Genomic DNA, 24,894 nt, shown 5'->3' on the forward strand with positions numbered 1-24,894 from the left:
AACAGTAATGGTGACATACGGAATGAACTGACAATACTGTTGAACTCCTAAATTTGTCCTAATTCTATTATTTTCCTCCCCTGAAACGGCTATCCTTTATACATTTATTGTATGATGCCTATGAGTTGTTTTGAAATTCCTTGCTTGTTTAATATTTGTCACAACCTTTCTCATATTACTTTGTCAAATGCTTTCTGTAATTCTACATATGATATGTGTTTCCCTCCTGAATTCTGATGTTTTTCTATCAGTCGCTTCAGTGCAAATATATTATCTGTATAATTTCTACCCTTTCAGAAACCAGATTGTTCCTCTCTTGGAATCGTTTCTATTATATTTTTAAGTCTTTGTGTTATAATTCTTAAGAATATTTTATGTCTGGATGGTAACAGGCTTATTCCTTTATAGTTTGTGAATTTGTTTCTTTCTCCTTTTTTAATGATGGGTACAATTATAGCTCTCCATTCACTTCTCCATCTGGGATAACCTTCTGTACCCAGCACGTATTTAATAAATGTAAATATCTCTGCTTTATGTAAGTAGAAGCATGTTTTAATAATCCTATCACAATTCCATCATGTCCAGCAGCCTATTATTACACAGTCCTTTTTATTTCATTGATCCAGTGTGTCCTGCAGCTTATAAAATAACTCAATAACTCTGTTTCATCTGTTTCCCTTGTTCCGGAGCATATACAAGATTTTCTCTGTATTCTGCATCTTAGTAGTATAATCTTGTCATATATCCATTTATACGAATGTATTTGCCTTTCCACTTCTTATTAACCATTATTGCCACTCCTGATTTAGACCTTTCAATTTGCGGAACTCCGCTATAAATAATGTATAACTATCATAGACATTACTACCTATCAGTTTTTTTTAAGTTTCCATTATTAGTGCTATATCTATTCTGTTTTCTAGTAGAGCTTTATCAAACAAATCAATTTTATCAGTTATTCCCCGGACATTCCATGTACCTAAGCGTAGCATATCCATTATTCCAAATTTCTTAGTTTTATGATTTTTCTGATTATTTATCGTTGATTCTGCCTTTTTTTCCAAGGCTTGTGTATGCTTGCCAATAATTTGATTAATCTCCTGGCCCTGTTATGAGCACTGCGCAGGTTAAGCTTGACGATAGGACTGCTACCTTGCTGTTTATAAGCGTGCAGGGCAGTTTATTTGAGATTCTGCTCAACGTGGAAAATTTAGGATAGAAGGATAACTGGGATAAGGGAACCTGATCACCATATCCTTAGATATGGTGTGGAGTACTACTCAGGTTGATAGCTGGGATATTGCCATCTATTCCATTAGATCCTCCCAAGGGGGGAATAATCTTGAGAGGACACAGGACGCACCCGATGGAGGTAACTTCCAACTTCCCATACGGGAGAAGTATTACTTCTTAATTTATTTCATAGCTGATGACAGTTGTTTATTTTATTAATTAACTGTTTTTTGTTCAAGTCTTCATTTCTGTCCACATTCAACCTCTTGGCTTGAGTTGCGTTTGTGCATAATTCATGGCCTTGATTTCAATCAAGATTGTAGGTTCTTCCGATATAGTTCTTCACTTACCACTTACTTTTGTTGAATTGGATTTCATGTCCAGCTGCTTGCCTGTAAGCTGTTAACAGGTTTCATACAATTAACCAGATTTTAAGCTTAATTATTAATACAAAACATTTCTTTCAATTCATTTTAAAGTTGAGTAGTAAGTTACTAGATATCATTCTTAATATTTGGATGGCAGTAATCAGGTCAAAAATTACCTAGAACTATTTTTCTTGTGTGCTTGTTTTTTTTTTACAAACTGATTGTAGTCTTTATAATATTCCTCTGTTAACTATTTCTTTAAATAATTCTTACAAAGTTAGGACAGTTTAGTGTCATAGTTTGTTAAATATTAATTGTGGCATACTTGTTATGATAGTGATAGCATCATTGCCTCAGAGGCTATAATAGTTTAGATATCACTGTTAAGTGTACGAAGGTAACCAACAGAGTGGAGGGATCTTAGTTCTTTTACCTTTACATTTATTTTATTTAACTATTTAAGTCTTATTTATGCTATTTATCTTTTTATGAATGTATTAATCAGTTTGGTTGTTTTCTATAGGCAGTAACATGACTGTTGGACATATAATGAGCATTCTGACATTTTCACAATTAAGATTGTGGTTATCTTCATTTTCAGTTGATAATAGTGTAGCTATTTATAAAGAACTTATGTTAGCAGCACTAGCCCATTGCAGTGTATTGATTGATCAGTGTTTAAAAAAACCAAATTCTCAAGACGATGTTCCATTAATAACTGCGGTAAATTTACTAATTTTTTCTGTTTTCAAAATTAATTTGTATAGTTTATTAATATTTACATTGTTTTATTAATTTATATTAAAGTAATTAGATTTTTCCAAGGTGGAACTTAGGATTAAGCATATCTATAATAAAAAAATAAATTGACAATGTGTGAGGTTATTTGAAATAACTACAAAGTGCTAATTTTATATGCTGCCTACATATAAATCATTTATAAGGCCATTCATATTTTTTATTATTTAGTGTATTGGTTTATGCTGGTGTATTTTATTAAAAAAAAAAAAAATTAAATTTCTGAATCTTTGTAAATTAGCATCTTTCACTGATGTAACATTCCTCTGAATAACATATTGTTGAAAATTTTCAAGTTTTCATATAAATAATCTATAAATCAAAAACTAATCATTCAGCTATTTGACATGTCCTAAATGATTAATTTATTTGGGTATCTGTTGATTGTGTTAATAAATTCTATTTTATTATGTAAGGTTTATCCAGCATTCCATCAAAATGAAATTTGGCAGTCCATCAAGACTAAATTTTGTAGAAATTAAGATTAAAATTTGAAGGACAACCAACTGTCCTTCTTAGTAGAACTTTTTGCGTGGAGATCTAGACATCACTTATGAGGGGGGAAGGTTCACTGTACGAAAATAAAATTTTTGTAGTTCATATAGCAAACATAATGTAAAACTTAGAATATTAAAAAAAAAAAGAAATTGGTTGTAAGGAAACCCTGCTAATATTTTAAATTATAAGTAATTGATGTATACGTTTTTATGATTTGAAATTCAGATGATGATATTAAAGAGAAATGGGGACTGATATTTCATTTAGTTTCAGTTACAATTTACATCTTAACTGCATTTTTGTGTAAGTTGAATTTTAAAAAAGTATTATAAAACAGTATACTAATAATTACTTGATGAATTTGTTTCAAATATATCCAAATAAATTCTTATTTGAATGCATTTTCAACCCATCTGTATACTGTTAATTGATGAGATTTTGTAGTTATTTTTGATCAGGGGTGATTGTAAAATCTAAAATTTGATTGTGAATTTAAAAATGTTCTCTTCATTATGATTTTTTTATGTATAAAATTGCCATTAAGCAATACTTTTTATAAATTTGTTTCTAAAAATTGATTAGTTTGGTGGTGTTGGTCATTTTTTTCTGTTTGCAGTAATCTTTAAATGTTTATAATTAAATTTATTGTATTTTGGTAGGTGTTATGTGAGGTATTAGATTTACTATATCTAATAACTGAAATAGATCAAGAACTTCTAGATGAATGTATTTCAATAGTTAGACAATTAGAAACAAAGAAAGATACATCCTTAAGAATTAAAATTTGGCGATTTTATCTCTCATTTGGTATGTATTATTATTTAGTATTATTTGTATCTTAAAACAAATTATAAAAAAGCTTATCTAGTATTCCTATTAAAATTTGATAGTCTTACAGTGTTAAGTTACTTAAGAAATATTTATTGAAACCATTGATCTAATTTTGTCTATTATTATTATTAATTTTTTTTTTTACTTGTTAGAGGCATTGTGGAAAGTGGTTTAGATGTAAGAAAACATCACCCATTTTCTGTGATTTGTAATGAATTCCATCATAATAATATACTTCTGTAAATAACTAATGAAGTAAAACTTCTAAAATGTAAGGAAACCCTGCTAAATAGCATTACTTTCAAAAACTTGTTTATAAAAGATTTTTATTGAACAGTCTTCAGTTTGGCAGAATTGTACTTTAATATTTTTACCTTCTCCTTCTCTTTTCCTCTTTAGCCTCCGGTAACTACCGTTTAGATAATACTTCAGAGGATGAATGAGGATGATATGTATGAGTGTAAATGAAGTGTAGTCTTGTACATTCTCAGTTCAACCATTCCTGAGATGTGTGGTTAATTGAAACCCAACCACCAAAGAACACTGGTATCCATGATCTAGTATTCAAATCCGTGTAAAAATAACTGAAAGTGTATATCTCTCTAGCTTCAGTAACTTAAAAGAATCTCCACTAAAAACAAAAAAAATCTTTACTAAAATCTGCTTTTTATTGTGAGTAGTGATAAAAAATTAATAATACTTTTGGTGAGTGCCATTCATTACACAGCACACATCCAGCAGATAGGAGAGTTCATCCCATACTTTAATCATCAAGTCTGGAGTAATTGATGTGACAACTGCTTCAATCCTGTATCTCAAGTTGGGTGGTCAGCTGGTAATGGTGGCACATACACTTGATTCTTTATAAACTCCCAAAGAAAAAAATTGCATGGGATCAGATTGAGTGTAGATGAAAGCCACAGCAAAAAAGCCTTGTCATATGTTCCCCAATATCCAATCCAGCAGTCATGGAGAATTTCATTCAGCCAATCACGTATAGCATAATGCCAGTGAGGAAGTGCACCATCTTGTTGCCAAATAAAGTTCAGTGGTTCATATTGTAGTTGAGGAAAGAGCCATGTTTGTAGCATATCAAGATAATTCATTCCGGACACACTTGCTTAAACCCACTGGATTGGTCTAGTGGTGAACTCGTCATCACAAATCAGCTGATTTTGAAGTTGAGGGTTCTAAGGTTCAAATCCTAGTAGACAGTTACTTTTATACGGATTTGAATACTAGATTGTGGATACCGGTGTTCTTTAGTGGTTGGGTTTCAACCCTACATCTTGGGAATGGTCAATCTGAGACTGCACAATTCTACACTTCATTTACATTGTTACATATCATCCTCATTCATCCTCTATGATGTAATATAATATAATAACTTATGGTGGTTCAAGAGGCTAAATAAAAAAACCTGATGTGGACACCACATAACTTCCGTGTACATCTATTACACATTTTTTTAAAATGAAAAGTACATAAAATTTTATTTCATTAAGAACTTCTGATATTTTTCATATTTTTTTTATTGTTGTTATTGAATTATTTATTATAAAAAGTTTTTTACATTCGGAGGATAATAATTATTGATAAATCAATATATTTAAATTTAAAAAAAAGTTGATGAAGTCTGATTCGCTGCGATGTGCCTCCCCTTGTAAGATCCAAATATATCAATTAAAATTTTATTTGACTATAACTCTGGAACCAATAAAAAAATAAGTACCACTTATGACATATCATTGAAAAGCTCTCAGTGAGGGCTTATTACTAGAGTTATTATACAGATATCCAAAGTTTTTTGGATTTTGGGCTTTTTTGGACACTTTTGGTACAGTTGATTGCAATCAAAAGGGGAGGTGCATAGTTAGATGTTACAGCCTAAATCCAAAATTTCAATATCGTATGGGTAATTGTTTTTGAGTTATGTGAGATACATACATACATATGTCACACCAAAACTAGTCAAAATGGATTCAGGGTTGGTCAAAATGGATATTTCTGTTAAAATCTAAAAACCAACATTTTTTGCAATTACAATACTTCCTTTATTTGGTACAAGGAAGTAAAAAAGGAAGAAGACACACTTGCTTCTGTGAAAAAGAACAGACCTTAAATTTACTGTCAGGATACAGCACAAAAAAGAGTCAATTTTAAGGAGTCTCATTCATACTGCTATATTTTGTGAGGATTTTCTGTTCCCCCAGATGTGCACATTAGGATTGTTTTACATGAAATGTTAATTCGTCAGTGAATACGTCACAATAAAAAAAGTCTTCATCGCATGATGCATCATTTCATTTGCAAAGCTAGCATGCAATCCATAATCTGTAGGCTTTAAAGCTTGTAATGGCTGTAAAGAATATGAATGTCAAATCTGTTTGAGTTGCTGTTTCATTTCATGTATAGTTTAATCTTTGTACATAAAACTTGAAAAATATTACATAGCTGTAAAACCCTGATATTCATTTTTAAACACTCTATTTTTTAATACATTATATAGTTTGAATATATTATTCAGTAACATGCTTTTTAACCTTTTTAATACTGGTGTGATTAATAATAGTGCTACTAGTGGCAATATGAAGTACTGCTAATTAGCTTTAAAAGGAAATATAGAAGTAAAAATTTCTGTCTTATGAAAATAAATTGTCAATTATTATTTAATCATTTTAAAGTGTAGTCATTTTTTGTCTTGGTATTCAGTGAAATTAAGTAGCGATTATATTAATTTGTCATTTAAAAGACACACTAAATTGTGAAATAAAACAGTTTGAAAAACACTTCAAAAAGTTTTCATTCATCTTTGCAACCATCCTCAATGATGAGTTCTGTTGTTTCACACTGGTGTCAGCTGATGTAATTGCTAGTTGGATTTTTTAAATAAGGCAGACATGTATTAAAAATGTGATTGAAAAGTACAAGGCGTAGTTCAAAAGTTAGGACCGATGACTTACAAGAGACGATCAGAAAGTAACTTACATCCCCTCTATGAAATAAACACATATTTGTAAGACAATTTTTTTAATTGCAAAAAAAAACGACATAATTTTATTTATTTTTCAACATAATCGCCGAGTTTTTCTAAACCTTTTTCATACCCTGAGACAAGTTTTTCAATTCCACTCTCATAAAAATGTTGTCCAATTTCCTTCAACCATTTAAGAACCACTTCCTTAAGTTCATCATCATTAGTGAAACGCTCCCCTCCCAGGTCTCACTTGAAAGGACCAAACAGGTGGTAGTCACAGGGTGCTAGGTCAGGGCTGTAAGGCGGATGAGACCTCACTTAACATTTGAATTTTTGCAGTAACTCCTTTGTCACATGAGACTGAATGAGGAGTAGCATTGTCATGAAGAAAAACGACCCCATCGCTCAATCTTCCGGGTCTTCGATCTTTAATGGCTTTATGCAATTTTTTAAAAGTCTTACAGTAAGATTTGGCATTGACTGTTGCTCCTCGGGGTATAAATTCACTGTAAACAACTCCCTCAGAATTGAAAAAGACTGTCACCATAATCTTTTGAACATGTGGAGATGTTTTCATTTTTTTTTTGCCAGCAGTGAATTTTTATGTCTCCATTCATGTGATGCTCATTTAGCATCAGGAGTGTAATGAAGCACCCAGCTTTCATCCCCTGTGATGATTTGTTTCAAAAATTGTGTACCAGTCCTGGAATAACGTTGAAGAAAAGAAAGAGCAGACACAAAATGTTGATGTTTGTGGTTGTTGGTCAACAGATGTTGCACCCATTGTGCACACATCTTACGGCAATCAAGCTGATCGTGAATAATCGCAAATACACATCCATAACTGATGTTAAGTTTACTTACAATCTTTCTAATTTTAATGAGCTGGTTACTCAAGATCATTTCATTCACATGTTTCGCATTACCCTCGAGTTTGCAGTTGGATGCCTAGCATGCAGTTTGTCGCTCACATTTGTTCTTCCATTTCTGAACGTTTGGCACCATTTTGTGATCATCAGGTGCGACATTGCTTTCTCATTGTATACCTTAACAATTTGGCGATGAATTTCACAACAATTGTAATTTTTTGCCCACAAAAATTGGGCTACTGAACGCACTTCTATGCTGGATGAAACCTCTAGAGGACACGCCATATTGACAATGATGCTACACATGTACTGAATGTCTTACAGCATTGCTGCTGGGGGAGCGTGAAGACAACAATGCAACCAGTGCTGCCATCATAAGACATTAACATAACCCTTTCAGTTCAAGAACACGGCAAGGGTGTAACTTACTTTTTGATCCACCTCTCATATAAATATCAATTGGGCAACACTGATTGGTTTGCACATATGCAGTAGTTTTAAGTGGTCTGTTGGGCTTGAAACAACCAAATTGTTGTCAGTTCGTTGTTGCTTTTCTCTGTGAGACAGTGTGTTAAAATGAATGTGGTAATAACAAATCCCACCAATTTTGAAGTTTGATCAGTGATTAGATTCCTGAACACAAGAGGACATAATGCTGCTGAAATTCACCATCAACTGTGTGAAAAATATGAAGCTACCGCAGTGAGTGAAGGAAACAAGGTAACGGGTTCATGTGTTTAAGACAGGTCATTCAAATGTTCACGACAGACAGAGAAGTATCAGGCCCAGTATCTGGGCCATTGATCTTATAAATGTGTGAATGCAAAAGTAAGAGAAATCGTCGCTTTACTATTAGCAACCATTTTCTAGAATTTCCTGAAGTTTCAAAGATAACATTGTTGAGAATCATGATTGACATCCTAGGCTATCGTAAACTGTATGCTTGATGGGTGCTGAAAATGTTGACAAGTGTTTACGAAGAACACAGAATGACATCTGCACATGATTTTCTTGATCGCTTTAACTACGAGGAGACAAATGTTTTCCTCATATTGTGTCACTGGTGACGAAACAGTGATTTTGTACATTAATGTTGAAATAAAACAACAATCCATAGAGTGGCATTGCTCTGGTCGACTGAAACCAAATTCAAGCAAGCCCAGTTTTGAAGGAAAATCATGGCTTTCTGAGAAAGGGTGTGCTTTTGATTGATTTCATGGAATCTGGAACAGTCATCATATCACAAGTTTATTGTGAAACACTTTCTAAACTGCATTATGCCATTCAAAACCGACGATGGGGAATGCTGAGATCAAGAATTGCTCTTCATGATAACACATGTCCACATATGGCTGCATGTACAACAAAAAATGATTAAAAAATTTGGATGGGAGATTTTTGATCTTCCCGTTACAGCCCTGACCTAGGGTACAGTGACTGCCATCTCTTCCTTTACCTCAAAACCGGCATCTTAATCATTCGAAGAAAGTGAATTTTGAAAATCTCTGTACAAAAGTGCCCACAATCCCAGATGGTTTTCATTTTTTCAAGTTCTCATTTTGTTACCATTTGCTCTTACTTTTGAACTGTCCCTTGTATGTATAGTTTGAATTGTATCTTTCATTTAGTGAATTGTTTGTTTTTTTATGCTTATATTTTTTATAGTGTTCAAGTAAATGTGCATTGTGTGTGTCTGTGCATGCACATGTAAACACACATATACATACATACATACATGTACACACTATGCTTCCTCCTTTCTCTCATTTGACCAATGCAGAATGTTGTGAATCAGAACAGTTCAATTTAAATATTCCAGAGCATTATTTTTGATGATTGTGTTCCATGTGTAAGATTTGTTTTGAATATTACATTGAATCGAGATTTTTTAAATTAGTGAACTATTTTTCTGAATTTGTCTGTTTACGTTAATGTAATGCATTCTTGTTTAGTTTATTATTTTTAATGATTTTTGTGGTGATATATTTTATATATGACACATATTATAAAGGTGCACTGCTTAATTTTGCAATGTGATTTTGGTGTTTTCCCTCTACCTTCACACATAGACAAAAAACTTTATCTTCTATAAGTTTTGAAATTTTGGGTTTTTAAAAATTTAAGTTTTTTATATTACTACCATATGTAATACCATATTGTATTAATAATTCATTATTATAATATTAATGTTAATAGTTCATTATTATATGGTAATGGATTTTAATTTTTATAGTGGGGAGTCATGCATGGTTTTTAAGAGTTTACATTTATGTACTGAATGCAAAAATATAATTGAAAAGTAATAGTGGTAAACCCATTTTGTTAATATAGAAAGTGATTCAGGAGGAAAGGGAAATAATTTTGGGAACTGATTCTAGAACTTGAAATAAGGAAATAAGTTCATACAAACATGTTTGAAAATAATTTCTTATAGAGTTACAGCTAGTGAATACTTTCGCCTGGATTTCAGTTATCCTGGTGAAATAGGTCATACTTAAGTTTTTTAGGCACTTTATAAGGGGAAAACTTGATTTTTCTGGGCATGAAAAATCAAATAAAACAGAACCAGAGATGTATTTCTCATAGCTTTCATGATATCCAATGTAAAACAGAACAATTTTGTGACAAAAAGCATGTTTTTTTTATGTACAATAACTTTGTTAAATGACCAATGAATGCATGAATTTTATTATCAAAAATATAAATAATTTAATTCTCAAAAATTTGATGTAATAAAGTCTATGAAAAAGAAAAAAATCACATTTTATCATTAAAAAACCAAAAAGAACAAAACTTAAGAGAAAAATGAATTATGAATTTGTAAAAATTAAAACAGCTCTTTTTTGGTACAATAAATTTAGACCTTTGAAAAAATACGTTGGTAACTCTAAACTATATACTTCAAAATTAATTTGAATACTACTTATTGTTGTCATAAAATTGTGATTACTTTTTAACAATAAATGTTAGGCAGTTTAGTTATTTTGGAAATAATTTTGATTAGTTTAATTATTTTTGAGAATCAAGTTGTGTAGTTTTCTTGTGTTTGTTATATTCTAAATTGTATACCTACATTTTTCCAATTGATTTTGAATTTAAAATTGAAGTTCAGTTTTTAATTCTTTTTTTTTTAAATATGCCATGTCTTCACTCATGCAGATATGCTGATATCATTATTGTATACAGTTTTTGTGATGAGATTGCTCTAGCTGCAGTGGAAGTATACTGACATAGTTATCTTCTTTTGTTTTGTTTAACCTCTGGGACCACCACCTCTGGGGTATTGCCTCAGAGGATGAGATGATTGCATGAAAATTGATATGTAGCATATGTGAAAATTCCTTGCCTGACTGGGATTTAAATCCGGGACCTCTGGATGAAAGGCCGGACATAGGTATCCTGGATCAGTAGTTCCTTACCGTAAAGTATTTTTCTAGAATTATTAATAATTTTTGTGAAAATGATAGACTTCCCAGCACTCATGTTTCATTTGAACATCATTAACCAGTACATCATGATGGAAGGGAAAACATTCATTGGTGCTATAGCTTAGTCCTTCAAAGAGCACACATAGGATTTCTACATGATTCAACATTACAAAGGTTTTTTGGCTTGGTCACCATGCCAGACAACTGCCATTTTTTCAATGAGTTAATAAATAATTACCACTAATTCCATTTATACATATTTTTGGATGAAGCTACTTTTATCCGTATAATGGTGTAAACAACACATGGAATTCACATTGGTGGGCTGAGGAAAACCTACATGCTGTAGTTGAAACAAATTTCCAACAACGATTTTCAGTGAATGTTTGGTGTAGCATGACCAACAACCAATTCATAGAGCCTTTCACACTAGAATAACTTGTCATAGCGAGAAATTATCGGGAATTTTTAAATAATGAATTTCTTTCAGTGGTTGAAAATTTCTGATTGGCAAAACAGATTGAAATGTACCATCAACTTGATGCAGCACCAACACATTTCATGAATGAAGTAAGACAGTTTTGAGATCAAAAATTTACTAGTAAATGGATTGAATGTAGAGGATTGGTAAATTGGGCACTTACATCACTGAACCTTACTCCCTTAGATTATTACTGTTTATTGGGATGGATGAAATACAAAGTATACGAGCAAAAAGTAGACACAATGCTCAACTGATTGTTCACATTCTCAATGCTGCTACCCCAACAAGAACGAAGATATTATTAGGTTGACAAAAGAAAATATTAAGAGACTGGTTGAAAAGTGCATAGATGTCAGTGGTGGAATTTTCGGACAGTTATTGTAAAATAATACAATATAAACCACAGTGAGAATTTTTTTAAAATTAAATTTAACATTTTTTTAATTTTTCAAAGGTAAATTTATTGTACTAAAAACAGTTGTTTTTAATTTTTACAAATTCATAACATTTTTCTCTTAAGTTTTGTTTTTAATAATAAAAGATTATTATTCTTGTTTTTAATTATATAAGATTATTATTATTAGATGTTTTTTGTTTTTCATAAACTTTATAACATTTTTCTTAGAATTAAGTTCTCTTCAAGTATTTATAATAAAATTTATGCATTTATTAGTCATTTAACAAAGTTATTGTGCTTTAAACCTAAAAAATATGTTTTTCATCTACAGATTCTTCTGTTTTACGTTGGATATCATGAAAACTACAGGAAATAGAGTTCTGGGACCTGTTTATTCTATTTTTCAGGACAAAAAATATAAGAAACCATCAAGTTTTACTACTGCTTATATAACTTCTAAAAAATTTCAGTATGACCTCATCTCATCAGGGGAACTGAAATCCAGGCAAAATGTTTTTACTAGCTGTAACTCATAACAAAGCGTTTTCAGACATATGTTTCTAAGAACTTTTTTTTCCTTATTTGAAGCTCTAGAATCAGTTCCCAAATTATTTACCTTTCATCCTGAATTATTCTATATTTTAATTAATTAAATTAAGCAAGTTAATTGGGCAAATTTTTTATTTTTCAGATCAGTCTAGTGCTGATGAATATTCTCATAAGATGATGAAAGAGTGCATTTCAAGATGTTTTACTGTTGGAATAGACTGCTTTGAATTTATAAATCTCCTTGTTGATGATGTTGATATTTTACAACCATTACTTGTTAAATATCATCCAAATTTATTAAAAATGTTTGCAACTCATCCTCAGGCTTTACTTGAAGAATTCATTAAAGTAGCTTCTTATTTGGTAAAAAGCTATGATAATGATGATATTGTTGAGGTTAGTTTGTTCATTTTCAAAGACCTTGAGACATTTAAAAACTTTGTATACTTATGTTTGTCTGACTATTTATGTTGTTCATTTTATTATAGTACCCGTATTTATTGAAAATTAATAAAAATTAGTCATTACTTTGCATTTTACTTAACTATGGAAGAGTTATTTATTTGACTGTCTTTGTTTGTGTAGTATTGTACAATTAGATATATTACAGTCTAGCGAGTAAAAGTATTCAGATATTATTTAAAATTGTATCAAATATTTTTCCACATGCCTGGAAGTGATTCTTTTCACTGCATTAAATAAGTATTGTACAGTAATTGAAAATTGTTAAAGTGATTTTAATTTCATCTCTATTTTGTTTAATAAAACCTCTTTGTTTACTTATTTATTTTTTTATTAATTTTTGCTTTTAATCATTGATTTGTTTACTGTGGTTGTGCAGTGTGTCGATATGTACACGTCTTAGGCAAGATGGTGAACTCTGCTCTCTTGCAGCTTGATTATCCCAAAATACCTGGAATATCCAGCTCAAGTACTATTTTTGAAAATATAAGGTTTTGAAGTAATAATAAAATTTCAGTGGCCAAAAATATGTGTAGTGAACCATCCCTTTTGTTATTAAAGCAGACAGTGCTGGATAAAATTTGTAGTTTGATGGGTTATGAAAATTAAATTAAAATAAAACTAATTTGAATCGTAAGAAATTTTTTTCTTATTTTAATTTTTCATGAGAAAATATTTGTTTCTTGTTTAAGTGTTTTTGTAATATAAGAATCAGGTAGGCTGCTATTATTTTTTTAAGTATGTATTCATATGGGTTTTTTAAAAAAAAAATACCATATTTATCAACTATTTATTTTTTTTAATCTAAAACTTTTTATTGAAGTATGTATTAATTTATGACAACTGTGAGTATTTACTGAATTTATAATTTCCTTTTCTTTTGTGTATAGCCTGGCAACACCCTCAACCTTAAGTTTCAGGACCTTTTATTTATAGTTTTCCATGATGTTTCTGCATAACTATCAAGATGAACTAAGCAGCCTTTTGTATTCTTTGGAATACCTTTTTTAATGCCTTACCAGCTCTTTAAAATAAAGTTGCTTTATTTAAAATTTCAAGGCAAGTAGTGTTGTTAATAAGTGGTTGATTGAAGATGGGGAAGTTATGTGATTTTTTTTTTTTTTTTTAGGTATTTCATAGAATGATTGATTTACCTGTACTGTCAGCAGTAATATGCATACATCAAGTTCCAGTTTTAATAAAAGCTGGTTACAATGATCCAATTCTTACAAAAATATTTAATCTTCAAGTTTCTAATGGTAACATTGTTTTTGAACACTTCATTAAAACGACCAGCATAACTCAACATACATCACAGATTATTCATTTGTAAGTTTTATGTTGATTCTATTCTATTTTACTTAAGGATACAGGATTTATTTTAAAAATTATAATTGGAAGTGTGTGATTTTTTCTTTTCTTTTAGATATCCAGAATTCTACTCTCAGATAGATAAACTTAATATGCAAGGTCTTGTGTTGACATGTAGTCAAGCTGCACCACTTGTATTAAATTCATTTCTCTCATCTGCTATTGTAACAGAGTCTACAGCCACAGCTCTTTTACCGTTTATGCTTAGTCGTTTAGCTCTTATTTTTCAAGTTCCAGGATACAAAGAACAACTACACAGGTATTGTATACTTTATTTATTTTTTTAATTACTATTTGATTGTATTACTGCTAATGAATATCAGTGGCATCCTGTGAAACTGAACTCAATATTGATGTGATATGTATTGCCTTCTTGACAACATGCCAAATACTGGTTCAGATAATATTATTTTGGTTGTATGAAAAAATTGTTTTAGAATCTTTTTTTAATATATGATCAGTTAGAATCTAATATTTATTTTTTTGATAAATCATGGAAGTCTAATCTTTTCATTAAATAGGTCGATCAAAAATCTATATGAGAACAATCAACAAATTACTGTTGAACTATATTATCAATGAATTTAAAAAATATTTAATGTAATTTAACCAAAACTTCATGTTATTAGATTTCATAAGTGTAAACAATTGAAAGATAAGATTGCAGCTTTAATATTGAATATACAAATATTAGTATGATAACAACTTAAAAAAGCTTTTTATAATATCGTTAATATTATAGCAAACCATAATAAAAGTTTATACAAGTATGGGTATAAGAGGGACTGATATTGTTAACAAAAGGTTGTAGATTAAAGAAATCGTGCACTTCTTAACTGCGCTGTTGCTAATTTGACATTTATTTTAAACATACAGTATTTAAAGTATTTCTATTGCTGCTTATTGAAAATTTAAACTGTTGAGGATAAGGATTTATTATTAAATAATTATATAAGTATACTTTCAAATTATTCTGTATGAGTCTTTATGATGTTTTTGGTTTAGTGAATTTTAACTAGTTTAATGGAAATATATATATATATATATGTATTTATAAAATTGTATTTTATGTGTTTGTTGTATTTTTTTGTATTTAAAACATCTTTTCAATTAACTAATAATTTAAAAAACACATTTTTGTGTAACATGGCGCTACTCTCCAGTAGAGCCAATCATTTTTGTATAACCAAATATTTGGTAGCATATGAAGTATTTTGCTTAATATCCGTATGATTTTTCCTGTTTGATACTTAACATTTTCATGTTTGTTGGTGAAGCCAACTAATTTAGCAAATGAAAAAAACATTTTGGGAAGTTTATTATTAAAAGATTTTAATTTTTTGTTTCAGTTTAATTGGAGATCAGTTGAATCATTTATTTTCTATTCATCCTGTATTAGTCAGTCATGAATCTGTGATAAGATTTATATCAAATGTAAAAAATATGGAACTATGTCCAGCAGTTTATTTTCACCTTATCTGGGCTCTTGGTGAATATACTAATAAGTGAGTATGTACGTATTTTTATTTTTTTAAGTTGTATTTTGTGCTAATTTTTAAGTCTGAATATGTATACTACAAGTATATCTTGCTCTTGTCTCTCACCAAGAATTTCCATCTTGAAGCATTAATTGGTGTTTCATCATGAGTTGGTTATTCTATTAAAACTTATATTTTATTAGGTTTTCCATTAAATTTATTTTAAAATGTTTAATATTGATAAAAATATGCTCGTGATTCTCTATGTACATATTTTACAGGCTAGCATGTGTTTTCTATTAATAAAAAGCTAATAAGTAAATATATTTGACATATACACATGATTATACAATATTTTTATATTTAAAATATGTATTGCATATACAAATTGTAATCTTTACAAAAGTTAGCTCTATAAGTAAGGAAAGTAGTTGACAAAAATCTGAAAAATAAATAATTTAATAATAGGGATTTATTTATATATAGAGCTTGCTGGTATGAAATATTTTTTTTTTATGTATATATTCAAAGAAGTTGAAAAAGCTACAATAAAATACTAAAAGGTAAAATTCATTAATTTATTAATATTATAAACAAACTTTTTTTATGTAAAATTTAAATACAGTCACAGTCAATGGTATTGCCCTGAAACTATTAAAATGTTAAAACTTTAAATGCTAAATTGTCTTAAGTGAATAACAATAGGATTAACAAGATACTGATCAGGTGCAAAATTAAAATGGTAAACATATATATGTTCCTCATTGTCAATAAAATTATGAATTATCAGTATCTGAAGTAGAATGTTCTTTTATATTTTTTATTTAACCAAACAGGCAAGTATCTTCAAGGTTGTATTTTGTTTTAGTGGGAGTGGGATAAGCCTATTGCAATTACTTAAACATTATTTATTATGCTGTTTCTATAATGCAAATGTATGCTCTTTCCAGTTATTTATTTGTCATAACATTAGTAAGCTGATGTCCAGTTATAGTTACTTTTACTTCTTGTATCCTTACTAATATTATAAATGTGAATGTGAGTTTGTTTGTTTGTTACGCTTTCACGCAGAAACTACTCGACCGATCATCATGAAACTTCGTACACATATTCTCAAAGGTATTGCAAAGGACATAGGACACTTTTTAGTAAAAAAAAAAAAACATTTTTTTGGGAGGGTAAAAAAATTTATATTGGTAGCTATGATCGTCCGACAAAAAATTTGACCAAATTCAACTCCATCTGGCGTTCCAGTAAGTAAATGAAATAAAGTGCCAATCCAACACTGTAATACCGACGATCAAGTCACTATTCAATTGAGTATAGTGCTTCTGCTGTTTCGAATCCTTCTACATTTATTGTTATTCTTCTGTCATTTCTAAGCAATACTAAACTTTTCCAGTTTTTGAGGTTAGGTGCATGTTTATTGTTTTACTTCTAACGCTATTTTCAGTTTTTATTCTGTTTTTTTTTTCTAAAATGCCTCTGAAGCGCAAATCTAACCTGTCCAGGGATTCATCACGGGCCCGGGCGGCAAAAGTTGCTCGAACTCAAGAATCTTCTGCTCACACAGAACTAAGACGACAACAACAAGCGAGGCGACAATGTGCTTTGAGGGCTGGTGAAACAACTTCTCAGAGACAAGAAAGGTTAGATGAGGAAGCTGAACGCCAAGCTACCTTAAGAGCAGCTGAAACGCCAATTCAAACACAAATTCATTTAGAAAGACAAGCTGAATAGCAGGCAGCTATAAGAGCGAGAAACTCCAGAACAATAGCAGGTGAGAAGAATCGTTCATGCAGAAATGCAAATCACGCGCCGTCGAAATTTCATGCGTAACTATTGGTCTGTATTTAATAATTCTGGATTTCAATATGATCCTTCACTTGAATACCATAAGCATTCTTTAATTGGTATTGGCTCAATGAATAGAAAATGTCAGCATTGCGATGCTTTGAAATGGAAAGATGAAACTGCTGGAATGTGCTGTTCCAGTGGTAAAGTTTCGCTTCCTTTACTTGGTGAACCAGAGGAGCCTTTGAAAACTCTATATTTAAGTGTTACAGATGAGTCAAAACAATTTTTAATTAAAATCAGAAAGTATAACTCTTGCTTCCAAATGACATCCTTTGGAGTAGATAAAGTGATAAGAATGCCCGGATTTTCACCAACTTTTACTGTACAAGGACAGATATATCATCAGATTGGATTACTTTTTCCAGCAGATAATGAACAGCATACATTTTTGCAGGTGTATTTTATGGGTCATGAAGAAAATGAAGTAAACTGTCGTTGTCAGTATGTTGAAGGAGTCGAAAGAGATACAGTATTGAAAATTCAACAAATGTTACACAGCCACAATTTGTTGGTAAATACCTTTAAAAGTGCAATAGAAAACTGGCCTCCGGATAATTACATAGTGGTCATTCATGCTGATCGGACTCCACGTGGTGAACATGAGAGGCGTTATAATGTGCCGATGATCAATGAAGTTGCTGTTTTGGTTACTGGTGACCCATACTCTCCACGAGACATAGTGTTATGGGCACATGATAATACGCTGAAACGTGTAGCCGATACTCATAAATTTTATGATGCTTTGCAGTACCCGTTAATTTTCAGTAAAGGTGAGCCAGGATATCATTTCAATATTCCAGTCATTGATCCAACAACAAGACAGCCAGTTCCTAATAAAAAAGTTTCTTGCATGGATTTTTATGCATATCACATGATGCTTCGAGAGCACGACTTCAATCTCCTTTTGCAGTCAAGGCAACTCTTTCATCAATTCTTGGTAGATATGTTTGAAGCGACAGTATTCTGCAAGGTCAGTGAAGGAGTGAATCTCTAGTGCGTTTATATTCTATGTGATTAACATTAAGTAACAGGTAATTCCAGTGTGGACAGTACATGAAAAGAAGAAATGGTTCAGTGAGTTACTATTAGACTATAAGTGAAAGAGATAATGTAATAAATTTCATTTGTAAATTGTTAGGGTAGTTTTATTTGTGAACAGCAAAGGCATTTGTGGTGAAAAAACTTTTATACTTATCTTTCTATTGTACTATTGTTGTTAATACAAGACTTATGGTTAAACGTGTTAAGATTAGCAGTCATGCTAATTTCTTATGTCAATGGGGTTGAATTCTGGTTTTCAGTGTTTAACTGTATGTAAATAAATCCTCATGATTACTTTAAATTCTATTTTATATGCAATCACTGTTTTATTATTATTATTAATGTTGTGGTTATAATTATTGTTTGTTTATTATTGACGTTTATTATTATGAGTTGTTTATTATTGTAGTTTTATTATTATTATTATTATTGTTATTACTATTGTCATTATTACTAATATTATTATTATTGATTTATCTTGTTTTACTTATATATAAACTAATAAACTGTAATTTTATAAACATTCTCAATTGTCAGTCTATCAATATCCTGATCAAGCTGCGAACACACGACAGTATGTATGTTTGCTTGTATTTGGTCTTATAACTCTGGACCCTGTTGATCAATTTTCTTCAAACTTGATATACAGGTGCTACTTTCAGGGGGAAAGATGTATTAAATTTTTGCAAGAATTAAAAAAGGGGTGGGGGTGTTTTGGCTGAAATCGTACGTTTTTTTAATCAAGATCACAAATTACCAAACATTCTTATTTAATATTCACCCCCTCCTCAAAAAATTACTATATATTTTTTTAAGCTGTATATAGCTTCAGAAAAGAAATTAATGTTTTTTTTTTGTCTATATTTTCTACATCAATATGTCTTAAACCACTATAAACATATTTTGCCCATATCACTTAACTAGTCTGTGGTAACCAATGGATGTTTATTTTTATTTAGAAAAAAAATGTTAAAAATTTATTTAAAATTTAAATCTATCTCACAAGTTGACTATCTCACATTGACTTTAAAATATAAAAATCTTAATTTTTTTTTAAATTTTAAAAAGTTATTTTTTAAAATTTATTATCACCACTTATGAATTATGTTCTTAAAAATGAATATATCTAAATGGTTCTCCTCTAGTATAAGAACCCACAAAATAAAAAAAAATTGCAATTTAAAATTTTTAATATTCAGAACATATTTTGTTAAACAATAAAGTCACTAAAAAAATGTAACACCCCTCTCCTAATGGGTGAGTTCCCAAACTTTTAAAAAATTCCACAGTTTTTCAAATTTCAATTTTAATTTACTTAAAATCAATTTAGTGAATATTTTAATTATTAAAAAAAGCTTCCTGATGCATGTCCTCAAATATTCAAAAAATCAAAAACATTTTTTGAAATTGTGATGCTAATATTAAAAATGTTGTAGAGCATCTTGATTCAAAAATTAAAATTAAAAGATTTAAATATAACAAAGTAATTTTATATTAATTAAAAAAAAATGTAAAAAATAATATTAATGTCATTAAAATTTATTATGATAGGTATTTTTTAATATGTCAATGAAGAAATAACTGAAGCTGGCTAATTGAATATTTTTGGTTAATATCTTGTAACACATTCATATGTTGTATTTTTTCTTTCCCCTGGCTATTGAAGTTAACATTTTTGAGCTTTTCGGATATTCGTAAAGCATTCTTTTGTATGATTGTTGTCATATTTTTGATTTATCATAACTTTCTTGTTATGGGTTTTTCCAAAACACATAGACATCATAAAGGCTACAGCTAAGAATCCACAGTCGTAAGCTTTGGTTTGGCATTGAACTTTGTGAAATGTTGTTTTCATATTTCCACTGTACAATTTGGATAAAATCCATTTTCTTAGGCTGGAACTGATTCAAATTGTCATATACAAGATGTATTTCATCATCGTAATGCATACTTATCCATAGCTGTGGCAAATTGTTTTCTATATCCTTTATGCGATCAGATTGTAATATGATTTGGATATTTTAAAGAAATTGGTTTTTAGAAAGTTTTATCAAAAATGAATTGCATAACTTGTCTTAATAAAACAAACATTTGTTGAACATTATAGTTTGTCTGTCGATCATTATTACAAAGTTAAAATTTTTGTATGTTTTGAATAATTTAAATATAACAGTGACACTCCTAACAAATGAACTACAAAATACAGTTTGACAAAACTTACTAAGAGTTAAATTTTATTTCTTAGGTTTCTTAACTCTTGCATTTTTATTAAAATTTTAAAATAAATGATAATTGTGAATATTTCATGTAGTCTATTTTTCTAAAATGATTCTATATCTGATTTTTTGTTGATTTGAATATAGGTAATTTGTTTAAAATTTAAATTGATATTCAGTATAATCAAAATACCAATTTGAATTTTTTGTAAATTGTAAATTATACTAATATTGCACTTTTAAAACCATTTCATATTGAATTCTTGTAAGTCTGATTTAAAACAGAAAATGTCATACTATTTTACTGATTCTTATAACCTATTTTTATTCCTATAATCATTATTTTAACTGATACTAAATTATTTTCTAAGTTTTTTATTTTGTATGTTAGTTTCCTGAGTGGAGATCATTTATATATTGTGTTATTTTCCACAGAAAGGGTATAGCAAGTTTTTTGTATGGTTGGGATTTAACAGCATTAATCAGATTTGTGTACTCTGAGAATAAATTGCACTCATTATAGAATTTGTTACAACAGTAAAGAGAATGAAGGTGTCATTTGTAGATCTGAATATCATCTTTATTTCAGTGGATTTGGCAACATATTTAGCTCTGAAAGCAATGGGAAACTCCTTACACTTCATTTTACTAATAAACCTGATAACTGGTTATTGTCTGGAATGACTAAACCTTTTATGAGAATAATTTTCATCATGACTTTGAAATAGATTCAGGTCAGATTATTTAAAACTATTTGAGTTTGGTGTTTTACATTTAGTACATGTTTGTTAATTTGGTTTATGTGTGACTCTTAAGTTACTGATTTTCTTAAGCTGTTAACTTTCACAAGAAAGTTATTGCAGCTAGATATTTTTTTACTCTGTACATTTTGGGTTAAGAAAGAATGCTTTTCTGATAATAAAAAAATTAATAATTTGTATTTTTCTTGTAGAGCGGAATTACTGTCAGAACACTTTGAAGTTGTTGAATGTGCTTTATGGGAGATTTTAGCTACTACTGATACAAGTAATTTATTAAGTCATCTAAATACAATGGTTACTACATTAGCTAGGGTATGTTTTTATTTTTTTATCTATTGCAATATCGGGTTTTCCTTAGATGTTAATTATAATGTTAGCAGTTGGTTAATTATTATAATTATGCTAATATTTATGCTATCTAATAATAAATATTGATATTATGTATGAGGAAGTTATAGCTTCTGTAAAGTGGATACTATAACATAGTTGTTATACGTGAAAGAGTAAACATAGTACATAAATTTATAATGATGTGTTTCTTAAATCAGTATAAGAAAAAAAATTTATGATAGGTGTGGGAATGTTTCTTTTTTATCTTGTTTATTTATTTTTCTAAATCTCAAGAATGCTACAAAAACACAGTTGATTTTAGTTTAAGCTATTTAAAAAAAATGATTGTATGAAAAAATAACATGTAAATTTTAATTAAAAAATTTTAAAATACCTGTCGTGTTAATTCATAAATAATATTTTTGTAACTATTATTTTTATAAAATAATGTTTTATTATCCAAAAGTATTGAGCAGTTTATTATTGAGAAAGTGCTGCCTCATTTGTTTAGATACAATTTTTAACATATTACATATGAATTGTGTCAATGTCAGATTTTGCATAATGAAGTGATGATGTTAGATTAATTTTAAGTTTGTTATGTTTAATTTGTTGTGTGTTTATTCTGTTCTGTTTTGATTGTTGTTACAGTTATCTTGTCAGAGTCAAGATTTATTGCCCAGAGCCGTTTTGTCATTGAATAAAGTGTTAACACAGGCTCAGAATCATGATAGTCAGTCACCTGTCATTTTAGCTTTAAATCAGATGTCTTCACTTCTTAAAAACCCAAAGTAATATGTTAATTTTATTAATGTTTTTTTAGTTTCATTATTGTTTGGAAGTTTGTGCAAATTCATTGTTTGGAATTTCTTTTTTAATTTTATTTATTATTAAAATGTTTTTAGGATTTGAAATAAAACTGATAAGTTGGGAGTATTCCTGAATAGGTACATTCCTGAATAGGTCATAAGTGTGTGGGGAGTTAGATAGAGATAGAATATGTTATTAAAGAACACACTGATGTCTGTCATTGTAAATGTGGATTAATTAATTTTTTTAATCTTCATTGTGCTGTTGTACAGGAAACCAAGTCTCTTTTAAGCTCCTGTGTTTAGACTGTCTAAGAACACCAGCCCAACTGGCCTCTTAAGGTCAGTGTTTTTTATATAATGTATTTTCAATTTTTTTTCCACATTTGTAGTTTATAATAATTTATCTGATAATTTCTTCAATGTAGATATATATATAAAAAAATCCCTATTGACAGAAAAATTTTAAAATGTATTTCACCTATAATGGATATATTATAGAAAAAGTTTTATTTATTTTATACTGCCTTTAGATAGGATTGATTTGCTAGTCCAAACTGTTTGGAAAATTCAATAATGAACTTGTTATAATATAGTTCCATTAGAAAAATTTTAAATCCAGAATATGGCAAAGAAATGAAAAGTAATCAACTACTTTTTTCGAACATGATAAAATTAGCTGAAAGGAAGCGGTCTGGAAAGAGATCTTTAGATTATTATTATTATTAAAAGTTTCTTGTGATAAGTTATTGAAACTAAACAGAATTCTATTCTGAAAAAATTTGGTCTTTCACAAAATAGGACCAAAAAGATTGGGATATAACAAAGAAGTAAACTAGAACTACTTGTATTTCTAGAATGCAAAATAAAAATTAGTAACTTTTATTTAAGAGGTAAGTTTAACGCTATTTCTTGAATGGTTTTACACTTTGTTATCACTAACAACATCATTTTGGCAAGGGTATGTCTAGATTAGATGCTTCTTGAAGTAATAGGAGTCTTTGGATAAGAGTATAAAGTGCTATGGAAGTTTTTTCTTCAAAGCATTCAATTATGCATGATATTGTCTCTCTCATAAACTGGAGCATTATCATGCATAAAAAAATTATAATGTCAGCATGATTTGTGTCCTAATTAGGTATTAGTAAGTAGTAATGTGAATCATAAGAAAGAAACTTTTCAGTATTAGTTATAATACTGACTTATGATAAAGAGACTTTGAAATTTGAAACAGATAAATTTTGAACATCGCGAACTAGCTAAATTGGCATTCCTGTTTAATAGTTAGTATAAGTACTACTGAACAAGTCAAAAAGCCAAAGTTCATATTCATAGAGAATGCAGCACTGTTGTTTTGCTTGGCTATAGACAGAGATGGAGGTGTAACACAACAGTACAGTCTGGGCTTAGTTCTACTGAACAAAGTGACATGCTTGTTAATCCATTCTAAAAAAAGAAATGCTGTCCTATATTTATATCATCCATCCCTTTATCGTTCATTCCTATATTCTATATTTATGCTTTCAATGGCGTCTACCTTTAACACATCTGTTTTCCAGTAAGAATCCATATTTCCTGAATTTTCAACACTAATATTTTCTAGTCTTCTACAGTAATTAATGAAATTGCATCTAATGTAACAGTTGTCAGTTCTGTTAATGACATGTGGGACATATTGCAGCCTCAAATTTTTTTTTAACTAGATTTCAAATAAATTCAACTGGGTTAAAATCCAGGCGGTAAGGTGACAATCTAAGCACTGTAATTCCTTTGCTATTTAGTATTTTGTCTAATTGATATTAATAGTTCGGGTATGTTCCTTCTGTGACAAACTTGATCTTTGACCCTGCTTAGTGCAGCTGGAAAACACAAATAACAAGAACCCTTATGATGCCATTTCTATGTTTCAAATATGACATCATACTAATATGTCACTGGCACCATGATAAAAGCAAAAGATCGGAAAGGAGTGCGTTATGGTGGGTGATAACTAAATTGCGACAGGGTTATTTTAAAAGGGTCGTAGTAATATTAATACCATTTTGCATATATTTTTAGTTTAGAGCTAATAGAAGTAGCTTCAAATGCTAGAAAATCTAAACTGGTGCCTGTGGTTATGAATTTTGATGCCTTAGTT

The 24,894-nt window shown here is 29.6% G+C and overlaps 1 protein-coding gene across 3 annotated transcripts in view; it reads left to right on the forward strand.

Annotated features, from left to right (window-relative positions):
• Window positions 1–24,894, forward strand: part of LOC142326299 (AP-5 complex subunit zeta-1-like) — a 53,529-nt gene that overhangs the window by 13,265 nt on the left and 15,370 nt on the right. For 2 of the 3 annotated variants that reach the window (XM_075368672.1, XM_075368674.1), the window contains 8 exons: window positions 2,125–2,324; window positions 3,557–3,704; window positions 12,575–12,828; window positions 14,024–14,223; window positions 14,321–14,524; window positions 15,615–15,770; window positions 21,810–21,930; window positions 22,600–22,739. In XM_075368672.1, coding sequence (XP_075224787.1) covers window positions 2,125–2,324; window positions 3,557–3,704; window positions 12,575–12,828; window positions 14,024–14,223; window positions 14,321–14,524; window positions 15,615–15,770; window positions 21,810–21,930; window positions 22,600–22,739 — 1,423 coding nt within the window. Of the gene's footprint in view, window positions 1–2,124; window positions 2,325–3,556; window positions 3,705–12,574; window positions 12,829–14,023; window positions 14,224–14,320; window positions 14,525–15,614; window positions 15,779–21,809; window positions 21,931–22,599; window positions 22,740–24,894 lie in introns of those variants that run through there. The other variant, XM_075368673.1, reaches the window with a different exon arrangement.

Source organism: Lycorma delicatula, chromosome 6 (genome assembly GCF_047948215.1).
Source record: "Lycorma delicatula isolate Av1 chromosome 6, ASM4794821v1, whole genome shotgun sequence".
Taxonomy (NCBI): Eukaryota; Metazoa; Arthropoda; class Insecta; order Hemiptera; family Fulgoridae; genus Lycorma; species Lycorma delicatula.